Below are 16,226 nucleotides of genomic sequence, written 5' to 3'. Positions count from 1 at the left end.
TTCTCTCTAACACGGTATCAAACATGTATTTTGCTTTTGGATATGGACTTTTCTATGATGAATGCCAAAATTTTTGCAACTGGAGAGAAATTGCTGTAAAAAGCATTTTATAAACTCGGCATAGGAGCAGAATACTTTGCAGTTACAAACATTAATCTGTACCAGTATGTTTCTGAAGAGAATGTAAAGCATACCGTAGGATCTAATAAGGTCTGTTTTCAAGGACACTAGGCTAAAACAATCTTTTCCAGCCAAATTCTTCTGATGGAAGTTGGCAGAGGCAGTGTGCAAGTCAAAGAGCCTTCATTGACTCTTGTACAGGAAAGATGCAAAATCTTAGAATTAGTTACATGTTTTTCTTAGCCTTCAGGACTTCTGCCAGCACTGCTGTACCTGCCTTATTTGTCTGAAGTCCTTTCTAAACCTATCTGATATGCACAACTGAAGCAAAGGAAGATGGTACCTCTGTGTTAAATCTAGAGAGCAGAGGAATACGATGAGGGTAGTCTCTTTCATCTTGGAGTGATGTATTCGATCTCTGGATTGAGAGCAGCCCTGAGGACAAGGATCTGGGAGGGTTGGTTGATAAAAAAACTCATCATGACTTTGCAGCATGCACTTACAGCCTAGAAAGTCAACTGCATTCTGGTCTGCATCAAAAGGAGCATGGCCAGCAGGTTGAAGGAGGTGGTTCTCCCCTGTACTCTGCTATTGTGATACCTTGTATGGAGTACTGTGTTCAGCTCTGGGGCCCCAAGGCAAGAGGGATATGGAGCTGTTGGAGCAGGTCCAGAGAAAGCTGCAAAGATGCTCCAAGGGCTGAAGCACCTCTGCAATGGAGACAGGCTGAGAGAGCTGGGCTTGTTCAACCTGGAGAAGTCTCTGGGGAGATCTTACAACAGCCTTCCAGTACATAAAGGGAGAATAAGAAATCTGGAGAGGCATGTTTTACAAGGGCCTGCAGTGACAGGACAAGGGGGGGATGACTTTGAACTGACGGGAGATTTAGATGAGGTGTTAGGAAGCTCTTCCCTCTGAGGGCGATGAGACACTGGCTGCCTGGAGAAGCTGTGGCTGCCCCATCCCTGGCAGTGTTCAAGGCCAGGTTGGATGGGGCTTGGAGCAACCTGATCCAGTGGAAGGTGTTCCTGCTAGTGGCAGGGGAGTAGAACTGGATGAGCTTTAAGGTCCTTTCCATTGCAAATCATTCTATGATTCTATTCTCCCTGAGACCTTTTGGGAAGTATTGTCTGTTGTGGTGCATTGTTAGCCCTGTCTCAATGGTTGTCTCATGCCTAATGCTGCTTAGATGAAGTGCATAACAGATTATACTGCATAAATTAAGGCTGCCTAGAGTAAGCCTTGTGGTCATCCTTATGGCTGAAACAAATAAAATAGTCTTTGGCACTGACAGCTATTGTACTGAATGATTAACTCTGGTCAGGGGAAAAAAATAATGCTATTCTATGACCAATTCAAATGTCAAGACATGAATATGTTGTGTTCAATGGACTTTGGAGGACAATACTTTCATTTTATACTGGAAGCAAACTGTGTGATTGCAGTGCTGCCAAGGGTGTCTTACTCTGGTCCATGCTAGCCTGTCACTTCACTTATATAACCTCTGTCAAAACAAATCTTTCAGTACTCTGGAGCCAGTTCTTAAAAGTGTGTGGTTGTCTTCAGCACTTACCTCTTAATAGTCCTGTAAATAATTATCTCAGTTTTACATCTAAGCCACAGATGTAGTCAACAATTTTTTTCACTAAGTAGAATGTAAAACATTTTAATGGTTAAATGAAGATTTAAGACTAAAATCTTGGGGAGAAAACATGGCAGATCTTGTTTTATAAAACTTCTCTGTCACAGAGCTAGTTAGGCACAAAAGTATTAGTATTAACTCTTCTTGTCCAGTTATAGTTTATAAATTTATTATATTTTTTTGTCCTTTACAGTAAGTTAATATATGAAGGCATAATGTAGCTGTTTACTAAGATGGGGACATATATATCCTGGTTTTACAAGCTGGCCATGGTTAGATACCCCTGTGTTTTCTGATGAACAGCCAAGCAACTGCTCCAAGCAACTCTCGTCAATGTCCCTCTGGTTATTTTTTCCCCTTTGCTTTTTTGTGTGAAAAAAACCCACAACACAGTCCTGTTGGATTATAGACTGAACACAAGCCTGCAGAACACCCTTAGAGCAGTGAAGGCCTGTATTCCTGTATTAACAAGCGTGTAGCCATCAGGTTGAGGGAAGTGGCAGTGCCTGCCTGTTCAGGGTGGGCAAGGCTGCATCAGGAGAACCACATCCAGCGTAAGCTTTCAGTTGGCATTGGTGTACTGAAACAAATCACTGGAAGGACCTGTCAAGATGACATGAGGAATGGAACATGTGATGAAGCAGAAGCTGGGGGAGTGGGCTTCCTCGTTCTGGAGAAAAGGAGGCTAAGGAAAAGGGGAAACCTTCCTGGTACCTTTGTATGATGGCGTAGGGAAGACAGAGAAATACTTCTCAAAGCTGTGAAGTGCTTCCACTGTATATTCCACTGTGAAAAGTCAATAAAGGAAATCCAGACAAGGTATTAGAAGAAGATTTTTTTGCCAAGAGGGTTTCAGACGCTGGAATGGATTGTCCAGAAAGGTTGTGATCTCTCCATCCTGAGAGAATTAAAAACTCAGTATGGCCCTGAGCAACCTGGTCTATATTTGCTCTGCAGCGGAGCTGGAGGTTGGATGAGGTAATCTCCAAGGTCCCTTCCAACCTGAATTATTGATTAGTCTGTTGTTAATGAGGTGAGAGCCCTTGTAATCTTCTGTTTATCCATGTGTTGAAGGAGTTTTGCTTAGCTTTCAGTCCAGCTTGCCTGTTACAGGTGTGTCACAAGCATAGAGCCATACCATAGATTTGATCCTGTGGTGTATGTGTGGGGATTTCCTTCCTCACTGTTCCTCTTAAGATGTAACGTATTAAATGGATTCTCTTTTGGAGATGTAAGGTAAATCAAGCTAGTTTTGAGGTAAATAGCACGTACCTGAGTGTGTCTGTATCTGGAGGACTAGTGGCTGCTGTTCTTGTTTTACTGAGATTAATCTCTTAGCAGATCTCTCTTGCCAGTGTCAGTAATGCAATTTCATTAACTTTAATAATAAGCAGGAGCATACAAAATCATCAGATGGTTGGATTTCTTCTTCCTAGGTCAAACTTCTGTATTTCAACAAACCAAAATGCTTGTAACACTTTTTGTATTTGACTTTCAATGTTCACAGCAATTGGAAGAAAAAAGTGAGGATGAAGAGGATAAAGAGTGCTTAAAGCAAGCAATAACTGCCCTACTTAATCTTCAAAGCAGTATGGAACGGATATGCTCCAAAAGTCTTGCAAAACGAAGGCTTAGGTAAACACGTTTCCATTTTTCCTGCTTTCTGCTCTTAATGCTTTGCTATAAATCCAGGGCTCCCAGTTTCCTCTTTTAGTAAACAATGAACAAAATAGTTTGTGACAAGCCTGCTTTTTCAGAGGAAGTGACATCAAAGCCGAGATAATTTGTTATTGTTTTAAAATTGTTCTAGTTTCTATGTGTTTGCATGCTGGTAGTTGAGACGTTCTGAGAATTCCCTGGTAAGTAGAAAGTTACGGCATTTGTGGGGTAATTGTGCTCAGATAATGAACATTCACTTAAAAATATTGTAGAAGTGCCTGTCTGTGGGATTAGAAGGGAATGTGCTTGAATTTGAAACTACTTAATCTGAACTGTTTTGTGCAATGCCTAGTTCAAATTACCACTGGATAATAGAAATAGATGCATGGATAGCTAATTCTTAGATGCTCTGTTGTAGCAAATTCTTGGATTATAGTATCAGTTCTTTGATCTCATGCTAACATTTGTGTAGTTATTTAAACATGTTAAAACTTTGTGTTTGCTCTTAAAATTGTTTCAATATTTTATTTACCAAACAAGTTCTGTGCTGCAAGGTGGAATCTTTAGGCTTGGACATGGATAATTTTCTCTAAATAAGTTTCTTTCAAATTAATGCAGTCTAAAATTGTTTTGTTGGCTATGGAAATGAGTGGTTTATTAGGCTAAGAAGCACTAATGGCTTGCCTGCTTCTGGTTGTCCATGTTTATGTACAACATTTATTACATAGAAGATAAGTAGAAAATTTATCAGATGAGTTACTTAAGTGAAACATTAGTCAAGACTTGCAGTGGTGCTGATAGTGGCTGCTGAAACTGCATTCTCAGTGGAATTCTCACCACTCAGGAAGATGATCTTGTGGTTTTGCTGTTAGTGGTGGTTGTGGTTTTTAAATACATATATACTAATAGGCTGCCTTTTTCCCATCTTCACTGAAGTGAATCTGCATGCCGGTTCTATACTCAGCAAATGAAGGGGAAACAGCTGGCAATTAAGAAAATGAATGAAATCCAGAAAAATATTGATGGCTGGGAGGGTAAGGACATTGGACAATGCTGTAACGAGTTCATCATGGAAGGAACACTCACACGTGTAGGAGCAAAGCATGAGAGGCACATATTTCTATTTGATGGCTTGATGATTTGCTGTAAGTCAAATCATGGCCAGCCAAGACTTCCTGGTGCTAGCAATGCAGAATATCGTCTAAAAGAAAAGTTCTTCATGCGAAAGGTACAAATCAATGATAAGGACGACACTAACGAGTACAGACATGCTTTTGAAATAATCTTAAAAGATGAGAACAGTGTTATTTTTGCTGCTAAATCAGCTGAGGAGAAAAACAACTGGATGGCAGCATTGATATCTTTGCAATATAGAAGCACGCTGGAAAGAATGTTGGATGTAACAATGTTGCAGGAAGAAAAAGAGGAGCAGATGAGATTTCCAAATCCTGAGCTTTACAGATTTGCAGAACCCGACTCTGAAGAGAATATTGTGTTTGAAGAAAACATGCAGCCCAAATCTGGAATCCCCATCATCAAGGCAGGAACTGTTGTCAAGCTTATTGAGAGGCTGACTTACCACATGTATGCAGGTGAGGCACTTCTTTTATATAGCCAAAACTCAAAGTGGTGACCAGGCTATGTTTCTCTTTCTCTGCTAAATACATGCAGCAAAATATATAAAGTTGCAGAAAGTAAATATGCTTTGCAGTACACATATCCTAACATGCTTTTTGAGTTACGGTTTTGAGATCTAAATATGCATCGCTATAGCAGTTAAAAATATGAATCCTGTTTGGCTGAATATGGTGGGATATGCATAAGGTTATTCTCATCAAAGCGATGGGGGATCAGGCGCCTGCAGGAATGGAGCTCTAGGCAATACTTTTTACTGTATGCCGCAGGCTACAAGAATTGCATTCGCTCAAGACTTCCAAAGCTGGGTGGCACATGAAGCACTAGCACTGTGGGAGGGAATTATGGGCCCAGTGTTTTCAGTTACGGGTTCTACTCATTACCTGTGTCCATGCTGGCATGTAATGGAAAAGACCAAATACCAGGTTCCTAGAAGAAGTCACTTGCATAATTTGGCCTTGGAACTTTGCCTTAATCAGAATTTCAGTGGGGATTTGATTTAAGGACTTTGGGTTTCTGTTTGTGTTGAAAGTACCTTGAAGGCATTTATGTGATCATCCAGTCCAACCTCATTTTTTTTAATAATTTCCCAGGATTTTCATAAGTTATGATGACAAGCATTGGGCTTGGGTTTGGGTTTTCTGTTTGTTTGGGGTTTTTTCTACCTGTATGTCAGTTATTCTAAAACTTCAGGCATCTTGGCATTTGTGCTTCTCATATTCAATTGTAGATTCTTTTGTTGTTGTTTCCCTTTCTTTTTACTCTTTGCACTCTGATTGTACTCCTTTGACTCTAAATTGTACTCCTGCAGCTCAGTCCTGGATACCCTGCATAATCCAGGAATATTTGTTTGGAAGATGTGGGGAATAAGCAGACTATAATTAGTGTAGTATAGTATTTTTGTTTATTTTTAAATGCTTGTAAATACATGGTTACCCCATTATGTTTATTGCTCTTCTCCACGTTCCCTTCAGTTGAGCTTTCCTAACACGTATTAGAAACCCAATGCAATATTGTGCTGGCAGTTCTCACCAGAGTGGTTTTGTGCCTGTCATCATTTTCTTGTAACTTTATAAACTTCCAACTCTTGGCTTCGTATTCCACAGTCATGATTTGTGACATAGTTTTATGTTTTGGAAAGCTAAAATAAAACAATTCAGCCTTAGAGAAGGACAGATGCTTTTTGGTTTTTAGAGCTAGCATTGTATTTGACAGAGAACTGGCAAAAATAGTACTTCAGTAATGCCCTTGTGAATATTTGCTCTGCTTTGGCTGACTTAAGCACCACTGAGAATTGCCCTTTCCAGATGTTCTGGGACTTTGGTGCCATAGCTGGCGGTGTTTCAGGCCAGGTTGGACAGAGCCTTGGGTGGCATGGTTTAGTGTGAGGTGTCCCTGCCCATGGCAGGGCGGTTGGAACTTGATGATGGTTCTTTCCAACCCTAACTATTCTATGATTCTATGATTATTCCAAGTGATAGCAGTGCTCTCCAGGCGTCATTTCTGTCCTGGGATCCACAAACTACATTCTCCAGCTTCATAAAATAGAAAGGCCTGTTTTTAAGGAGCATGTGGCTTCTTGAAATAATCACCTCTGTCACGTTTTTTGCATGTCTGTTTGCCCTTGCTAGTGTGTAGAACATCAATGAAGCATTCAGATCAATTGATCAGATCAACCTTCATCCACAGTCATTTAAATCCCTGCTTGTAATAGCCCTTATTTAATAAAGCTTTAAGTAGGTTGCTTGAAGCCTAACAACATATACGTACAAGGTTGCTTGAAGGTATATGTGACATGGACCAAACTATTGTATGACAAAACTGAGAATGTGGGTACTGTGGGATAGCCTATCTTCAAAAGAAGAAAAATGGTTGGTTTTGTGATATATTTGGCCTGCCTTTGTAGCCTTAAAGATCTTAGTGAAACATGCATGGACCTGATGCTGAATTGTTAGGTAGCACATGATTTCTTAGCACCCTTTTCTTCCATTCAATACCTTCTGTTTTATTATTGGTTTCCTATGAGGAAAAATTAATTGGTCTAACCATTCTGTGCCTTTTCTGTGCTGTTCTGTGTCTTTTCCAGGGGAACAAAGAAATAGAGCTATAGTGACTCAGCCAAAATGCTCTGTTGTGCAGGAAACAAAGATCCATTTACTATGGAAATCATTCAGTGTTTTTTTGCACCTTATGAGATGCAGTGAGTAGGGCAACAGCTTTCCATAGTAACCCTTTAGCTTTTCTTTCATACACTTACCACGTGAGTTCAAGACTTCTGTTTTGCTTGGAGACGTGGGAAGATGAGTACTCTGGTGATACCTAGCCAAGTAGCTACAGGCTGTAGAAAGGCTCTTCTTTTTCCATGCAGGATTATGTATGTGTGATTGTAATCTTGAAAGAATTTATTGACTTCATATGTCAGAATAGCAAGCCCTTCTGATGTGACTTGTCTCAAATATGCGTGACTGGTTAGGCAGCCCTTGATCTGACAGTCTAAAGACAATATTTACTGTAGCTGTGACTCTTTGCTAGGTTTTTATCTTTGTAAGTCAGATACTATAATTACAGATATAATCATAGAGGTGATACCAGTCTGTTGTGAGTAGCTGAAGAGCAGTTTAGTTAGTTGCATATGGAGGAGTATATGGGCTGTGTTCAGACAGTAGTCTCAACTTTTTTGTCAGTCATAGAATGGTTTGGGTTGAAAGGGACCTCAGAGATCATACAGTTCCAATCCCTCTGCCAGGGTCAGGGACAGCAATGAAGATCTATGCAGTCCATGTCATTTGTAGATAGGGGTGTTGAACCTTTTATTTTTCTTCCCTCACCTCCCTGACGATGCACAAACCAGCTGAAATATTTCTCTGTTTAGCTGTGGAACAGGGACCAAAGCATTGCTTTACCATGCAACGCTGCTGGGGGTAGGAGGCATCCAGTGAGAGTGAGCACAGGGAGACAGCCCTGATGGCCACCTAGCCAGAAGGTATGGCAGATTGTCCAAACTCTCCTGCTGTAGAGCAGCAAAGCAGGGAGAAATCCCCTACTTGCATATTTTAATGGGTTTTACTTGTTTTTAAGTTGTTTCTGCATAAATTATTTCCTCCTTTGCCTGTTCCTTAAGAGCAGCTGAGTTAGGTGGTACCAAGATTTGAAAGTGGTGGCAATTTTTTTTATGTATAGGGCAGTGCTCTTCTATTTTTAAAGCTTTGATATGTTAAGAGTGCTTGTGCGTCATCATAGTGTCCGTTTCCTTTCTTAAGGAATTCAAGGGTGATTATTTATAAATCCTTGTAGAACAAGTTATTGTTCTTTTTTAGCTTTCAAATTGGCTGTATTGAAGAGAGAATTATCACATGAGCAGACATCCTGACTAACTAGTGGTGTCTGTATTTTTTTAACGCTTGCTCATATATTGTACACTATTTTGAGTTACAGATTTTGCTAGTGAGATAATAAGGTTAGATTTGATTTTCTGATCTGCTTCATTTGAAATTCAATATGTATTGTGGGTTTAACCACTGACCCTACCTGTAAATAACAATAGCTATGACTCAGAGCTTGCAGTGATCTGAAAACGTTAATTGCTGTGGAGGCTTTCATTTTCATGTAGACAAAATCTGCTTAGGGGGTTGCCTAGGGAGGTTGTGAATTGCCCAGGGAGGTTGTGAATGCTCCATCCCTGGCAGTGTTCAAGACCAGGTTGGACAAAGCCTTGGGTGAGATGGTTTAGTGCGAGCTGTGCCTGCCCATGGCAGGGGGCTTGGAACTTGATGATCTTAAGGTCCTTTCCAACCCTAACTATTGTATGGTGTGTGCAGATTACAAGATGTGAAAACATGAGTTACTGTGCTTACTTCTATACTTGTCTTTTAGGATAACAAAACCTGTTTTTTTCATGATGAGGATGATGGGGAAAGGGATTATTTTCTTTGTGCAAAAGGGTTTTTGAGTTTTGCCTTTGAAAAGGATTTTAGACTGTACAGTTTCAAGGAGAGGTGGGAGAGGTGTTATGAGAAAAATGGCTTAGTGAAGGACATAGAGATGGTAAAACAGAGTAGCCAATTGTTTAAGAAACGGGAATTGTATACAACAGAAATGCAAGGAAATGTTGTGTTACACAGTGCATGGTTAATCTGTGTGACACATTAAACTGTTGCCCACATGAAGGGAGCTTAAGTAGGAGCTAAGAAAGGTAGAAGGTTCATGCAAATGGACAAGGTGCTGGTAAACAGTTAAGGAGGATTTTAAAAAACCTCTTAAGAACCCCTATTCCAGGCAACAAGTCTAATGGCTTCGTACAGTGTTAGGTCAAATAATGCAGGTGTTTTCATCTTCATTACACCCTGTAGGAACTCCTGCCTCAAGTCCTGTGTGCTCCTCTTCAGCCACTCTCTGTTAGAAAAATTACCAGTTAATTTTAAAAATCTGTGTATGGATTTAATATGCAAAGCCATTGTAACATGGTCATTAATTTTATTCAGTGATAACAAGGTTAACTTTGTTTCTAGTCGCATCTGTGCAGTGCCAGCATGCTGTCACTGCATTTCCTCATACTCGAAAATAAATGGTTTTGCTTTTGTAATGAAGGGAGACAGTTTGGGGCTTCTGTTATCAATATTTGCTTGGTTTCAAACACATTTGAGTAGTTTAACTGATAGGTAATTAGTTTAAATGAAATCTGCTGATATTTTTGCAGTGAAATAAATGTAACCTCAAAGGAGAGCTGTCAGCTGAAAAATATCTCACTTGCCTTAAACGTGACTATCAGTTGTAGAAGTTTAGGGAAAACTTTTTCCCCTTGAAAAGGTGATTTCTGTTGAATGCAAAGTTACTTGCTGTGTCTTTTGTGAGTTATCTTGACCTGATCGTTGTCAAAACTAAAGTTGTTTACTAGGTGGCTCATAAATAAAATATTTATTATTTTCAAAGTTGTTGAAAAAGAATCCAGTCTTTTAATAACCAAAGGAAAAGACAAAGTAATTGGTTTGAGTTCTCAACAGGATAAAAATTGGTTTTAAATTCCGATTTTCATTGCTATTTTAAGAGGTTCTGAATTGTTACATCATTTTCTTTGTAGATTGATAAACCAGCATCCTTAATTGTGACGGGTAGTTAACGTGATTTAAAGTATAAAAATAAAATTAAAAAAAGGTAATCACTGACTTGAGCATGAAATTATTCTTTGTCTTAGATCCCAACTTTGTTCGGACTTTTCTCACGACATATAGATCCTTCTGTAAACCTCAAGAGTTGCTGAGTCTGCTAATAGAAAGGTATGCCACTGTTAAACATACTGTTCATATGAACTACCTGTTTTGTATTATTGTTGTTGGTTTTACTTGGAGTAGTAGAGGTTGTAAGATTCTTGTTTTCTTGTTGTTCTTGATTCACTCCAAACACTTTTTAAAGTGTTTTTTAAGTTGTCATTTCAAGGATTGTAGGTGAAATATACAAGTTATATCCAGGAGCCTTCGGTTTGTTCAGGTAGCTCCAGGAACTTCCAGCATCCCATGGTTTTGTCTTTGAAATCTGTGTTGTTACTGAATTTAGCAAATCTTCCTATCTGCTTACCAAAATACAAGATTCTGACATTTTGAAATGTTCTGAATTTCAAGCTATCTTTAATTGACATCTTATTCATGCATGCTGTGAGTGAGATGAGTAAAATAAGAGCTTGGTCTTATGCCCATCTTCTCTGCTAGATTTGAAATTCCAGAGCCTGAGCCCACAGAAGCTGATCGTATTGCTATGGAAAATGGAGACCAGCCTCTTAGTGCAGAGTTAAAACGATTTAGGAAAGAGTACATTCAACCTGTGCAGCTACGGTAGGTATTGCATCAATGTGAGCCAAACAGACTTCCTTTAAGTCTTTTGAAGTACCATCTTTTGGATGCAGTGGCTCTTGGGGATACCTTTCTTGCAGCCTTTCTTGCAGATGCTTTGGTAAAGAGTATGCAGGGGCAGTAAGCCATTTAGACCTTGCTACTTGAAAACCTGGTGGAAATCTGAATTCTTGGCATCAAAAGCCTTAGAAAAGGCTTGTGATGAGTTTTAGACTTATTAATGTGCAAATTAGTTTCTTGTACTTCCCAGGTTTTTTTAAATCCATATTTCTTCAAGGTTATATATGTGTGCCACAAAGATGTAGACAGAGAACATTTTAGATAACGTTCTTTTTATGAACAATAGCATTACTCTGACTTCTTTAAAGTAGAAGGATGCTTATATCTGGTTGCTGGTGACATGCAGACAGTAGAATAATTGCTTTTGAACTGCTGATTCTGATATTCTTGTGAGCCCTTGCCAGCTAAAAGCCTTGAAATGCTAGACATGAAGGTACACTGTATTGTAGAATGCTTACTTATCCTTTCCTTTTCCAGAGTATTAAATGTGTGTCGACACTGGGTAGAACACCACTTCTATGACTTTGAAAGAGATGCTGATCTTCTGCAGCGTTTAGAGGAATTCATTGGAACAGTAAGAGGTATTTGTCATTTCTTAAGCGCTAGCATTTATCATAGAATCATAACACATCCCTTTTCAGAGGTACGGAATGGAATCACTGAGCAGAGAAATAGGGCTGACTGCTTATTAAGTACTTCCCAGAGAACATAAAATAATCCTTAATTAAAAAAAACAATCAACACTATTACTCAAAATCCTTGAATAATAATGTTCAAAAGAAAGAATGTTATTTACATCCTAATAAATATTGGTTTTGTTATAAAGGGACTGAAATCATGCAAAATAGTAATAGCTGAATAATCATCAGGACTGAATAATTGCTTTGATTGTCCTCTTAAACTGTATACAGGTGTAATTTTTGTAAAAGTTTGATGATGGAAACCACTGTTTCTTTGAAGCGAGGGTTTTCCAGGTATTTCACAGCGCGTGTTAGAACTGTAGGTTACCTTCCACTTGGGATTGGACAGATTTTTCCTGATCCCTTGTAAAAAACCTGAAGCAGCTACAGGAGTACTTTGTAGGAGAGTGTTGTGTTAGAGAAGTATTTAATGGTTATTTAGAAATAAAAAAGAGGGAGAGAAGGAGCCAGTTAGTTTAATGTGGATTGCTGGTAAATTTTCAATGAATTCGCCATCTCATGCAGGAAATTCTTATGGTATCGAGTTAAACAGGCATTTGGCAGCTTAAAGCCATTCCCCCTTGTCCTGTCCCTACATGTCCTTGTCAAAAGTCCCTCTCCAGATTTCTTATAGGCCCCCTTTAGGTACTTCAACGTTCCCATAAAGTCTCCCCTGAGCCTTCTTCAGGCTGAACAAGCCCAGCTCTCTCACCCTGTCTCCATAGCAGATGCGCTTCAGCACTCGGAGCATCTCCATTGCCTCCTCTGGATTCACTCCAACAGCTCCACGTCCTTCTTGTGTGGGGGCCCCAGAGCTGGATGCAGGACTGCAGGGTGGGTCTTACCAGAGCAGAGTAGAGGGGGAGAATCCCCTCCCTCAACCTGCTGGTCATACTGCTGGTGATGCAGTCCAGGACATGGTGGTTTCTGAGCTGTGAGCGCACACTGCCTGGTCATGTTGAGCTTCTTGTTAGCCAACATGACCAAGTCCTCCTCAGGGCTGCTCTCAGTCTCCCCAACCTGTGTTTGTGCTTGGGATTGCCCTGACCCAGGTGCAGGACCTTGCACTTGGCCTTGTTGAGCTTCATGAGGTTTGCACTGGCCCATCTCTCCAGCCTGTCCAGGTCCCTCTGTATGGCTTCCCTTCCCTCCAGCTTGTTACTGCAACACACAGTTTGCTGTCATCAGCAAACTTGCTGAGGGTGCTTGATCCCACTGTCCGTGTTGCTGACAAAGATGTTAAACAGCACCGGTCCCAGTACCCCTGAGAAACACCACTCATCACTGACCTGGAAATTGACTGCAACTCTTTGAGTGTGACCATCCAGCCAGTTCCTTATCCACCAACTGGCCCATCTGTCAAATCCATGCCTCTCCAATTTAGAGGCAAGGGTGCTGTGTGTGACAGTGTCAAATGCCTTGCTTAGGTCTGGATAAATGACCTGGACCTGTGCAAGTTTAGTAAGGGTAACTAAATAATAATTTCAATAGTGCACGGTTATTAAGAGTAACTAAATAGCAAATTTCTGTCTGTGTGCCAGGCAAAGCGATGAAGAAATGGGTTGAATCTATCACAAAGATCATCAACCGGAAGAAGCAGGCACAAGCCATTGGGCAAAGTCACAACATTACTTTTGAGAGCCCTCCTCCGGCGATTGAATGGCACATAAGCAAACCAGGACACACAGAGACTTTTGACTTGCTCACTTTGCATCCAATCGAAATTGCTCGGCAGCTTACTTTACTTGAGTCAGATTTTTACAGGTAACTTTCCTCCATTGAAAAACACATGACACAAACCAAAATATTCTCCAGCATGAAATTGTTTCTGCAGGCCCCTGATGTGAATCCCCACAGTAGGTCAAGGGACTTTACCAGTGCTGTATAGTGATTGCTATTTTGTCAGGAAAAACTGCTAAAAACGAGTATTTGTCTTATCCTTCCCCCCAGTTAATGTGCAGTAGATAGGGCTGATGCAGGCTGTCAGTTGCATTGTACTGCAGGTTTCTCTTTATATTTTCCAAGTAGATCAGCTTTTGAGAAGTATGAATGTTAATTAAATCAGTTTTCTTCATATCCTAGTTTGTGAAGCAGATTGTGGATCGGTTCAGATCTCACCAGCTGTCTGTGAGAGGCTGTTCAGGTGTTGGAAGCTCACATTTTATGATGGTGAATGAAACATAGACTTTGTTCTTTATTTAGATGAACAGAGCTGGTTAATAGTCACCTAAATTAAGAAATACACACTAAAAAGCATAGAAATACTAGTCAATTAGTCGTGTAAGGTGCCTAACATTATACAAGAGAAGTCATATCTTAAAAATTTATTTCAAATATTAATTCAAAGTTCACTGCAAATAAAGAGGTTTGGGAAAATAATATCTTCTCTCTGGCTTTTAATTACATTTCTCTTTATATGTGCATCTACTTTTCTAGAGCTGTGCAGCCATCTGAACTAGTTGGGAGTGTGTGGACAAAGGAAGATAAAGAAATTAATTCTCCCAATCTTCTCAAAATGATAAGGCATACAACTAACCTCACTTTGTGGTTTGAAAAGTAAGTCACTTTCCTGAATCTGCTCTGGACATCTACACTCCATTCAGAAGTATATACTGTGAAAAACTCTGTTAAGAAAGAATCCCAGTTTTAAATCATGTTCAGATGCTGCAGCTGGTCCCTGTGAGAAAGAATCCCAGTTTTAAATCATGTTCAGATGCTGCAGCTGGTCCCTGTGAGACTTTTACCATAAATAGTCTCCGATTTTTATTCTGAGAATATTTTCAAATGCTTATTCTCTAAATGTTTTCCAAACTGTGTCAAGTAATTTGATAAATTTTTCATGTTTGTGGTACGACTTAATATTTGATTTTGGAAAACTTATCAATGCTTTAATACAAGATCAAATGTTCTTCTGTGGTTAGATGCATCGTAGAAACAGAAAACCTGGAGGAAAGAGTTACTGTAGTGAGCCGGATAATTGAAATCCTGCAAGTATTTCAAGAGCTAAACAACTTTAATGGTGTCCTTGAGATTGTCAGTGCTATGAACTCCGCAGCAGTGTATAGGTTGGATCACACATTTGAGGTACAGTAAAATGTTTTCCATTTTTGGTATGGAAGTGTAATGCAGAAAGCCCGGTTAGTCAGTAAGCATGTCCTTCAGAGAAGGAGCAAGGAAGATAAATCCCCCAACAGATTAATCAATTGGGGTGTAATAGAGAGGTTTTTTCCTTGGTTTCAGAAGGAAGAAATCAGTCCTCACTTAGGCAGAAAAAGGTAGCAAGATCCTGAGATAGTCAGGCACTGTCATCATGGTGACTGACCTAAATATCACTGGGAGAGCATTACTCTAAGTACTGTTGCTGGGCTACACTTCACCCTGTCTTTCCAAACAACCTGTTTCATCTCTCTTCTTAGCAAATTCCAAGTCGCCAGAAGAAGATTTTAGAAGAAGCTTATGAGCTGAGTGAGGATCATTATAAGAAATACTTGGCAAAACTCAGGTCCATTAATCCTCCTTGTGTGCCTTTTTTTGGTAAGTACATTTGGTTTCAATGAGCTGTATCATGCATAAACATTTGGAAAGTATTGAGTTAGGGCACTAAACAGAGCACGAACAATAGTAGAAAGTCAGTTTTAGCAGGGCAGTTGGGTTTGATTTTCAGATGCCTGACATTATGTGAAATACGTGAAAGAAAAATTAAAGTGACTGTCCATTGCATATGTTGTATATCTGCAATATCTTATTTACGTATTTACTCATTTTTACTTTGAACTGTCATGCGATCATAAATGCCTTAAATGGAAGATGGTCACATTAGAAATATTATTGCCATGGACTAGTAGAGAGAAAAGAACCCCCTTCCCTATCAAGAATTTCAAGAACTAAAGCTACAGTTTTTATTTTCATAGCTTCTTATAACTCGAGTCTTTCTATTAAAAAGTCTTATTTCTATAAAAACAGCCTTTGGGAAGCCTCTTTATCATAGGACTGAACAGTTGTCGTTTCAAGTAGATTGCTTGGAATTTCTGACATTTAGAAAATTGTGAAGTATATGGCACTTCTATTCTTTAGCAACCTACTTGGATGTTTACTGCAGATCAGTTCCAGCTCTGGACATTACTCTTGTCCAGCTTAGGCTTCAGGCCTATGAAAGAAGATAGTTTTGATAGCTTTTTTGGCCTTTTACAGGTTGGGGAAAGATATACTCCAGAGCTCTGCAAAGAAAGATAAGGTGAACTAAGAAATCTTCTATCTTGCTTGAGAGATGAGTAAAGGTTAGCAGGATCACACATGAAAAGCTTCATTTATTTCTGTCAAGTTATGCTTAGAAAAGTCATAATGACAGTTCCAGATATATTATCTAAGCTAGAACGTGCTAAGAAAATTGGGGCTCTTCAGTCCAGAGAAGAGAAGGCTGCATGAACACCTCATAGCAGCCTTCCAGTATCTTAAGGGGCCTACAAGGGTGCCAGGGAGGAACTCTTCATCAGGTACTGTAGAGATAGTATAAGGGGTAGTGAGTTCAGACTTGAACAGGGGAGATTTAGGTTGGATATAAGGAAGAAATTCCTTATTGTGAGAGTG

General features: G+C 39.7%; 1 protein-coding gene across 15 annotated transcripts in view; it reads left to right on the top strand.

Moving 5' to 3' along the window:
• The window catches only part of SOS1 (SOS Ras/Rac guanine nucleotide exchange factor 1), a 65,519-nt gene that overhangs the window by 32,639 nt on the left and 16,654 nt on the right, over window positions 1-16,226 (top strand). For all 15 annotated transcript variants that reach the window (XR_009963999.1, XR_009963997.1, XR_009963996.1 and 12 more), the window contains 9 exons: window positions 3,270-3,397; window positions 4,358-5,013; window positions 10,248-10,329; window positions 10,759-10,881; window positions 11,437-11,540; window positions 13,181-13,403; window positions 14,076-14,195; window positions 14,561-14,723; window positions 15,056-15,173. Coding sequence is in view for 6 of the 15 variants with exons in the window: in XM_062614371.1 (XP_062470355.1) it covers window positions 3,270-3,397; window positions 4,358-5,013; window positions 10,248-10,329; window positions 10,759-10,881; window positions 11,437-11,540; window positions 13,181-13,403; window positions 14,076-14,195; window positions 14,561-14,723; window positions 15,056-15,173 (1,717 nt within the window). In the remaining 9 variants the exon portion in view is untranslated. The remainder of the gene's footprint in view (window positions 1-3,269; window positions 3,398-4,357; window positions 5,014-10,247; window positions 10,330-10,758; window positions 10,882-11,436; window positions 11,541-13,180; window positions 13,404-14,075; window positions 14,196-14,560; window positions 14,724-15,055; window positions 15,174-16,226) is intronic.

This window comes from Pezoporus occidentalis, unplaced genomic scaffold, assembly GCF_034315485.1.
Source record: "Pezoporus occidentalis ecotype Australia unplaced genomic scaffold, CSIRO_AGI_Poc_V1 ctg175, whole genome shotgun sequence".
Taxonomy (NCBI): Eukaryota; Metazoa; Chordata; class Aves; order Psittaciformes; family Psittacidae; genus Pezoporus; species Pezoporus occidentalis.
This window is presented reverse-complemented; position numbering and strand designations above follow the sequence as displayed.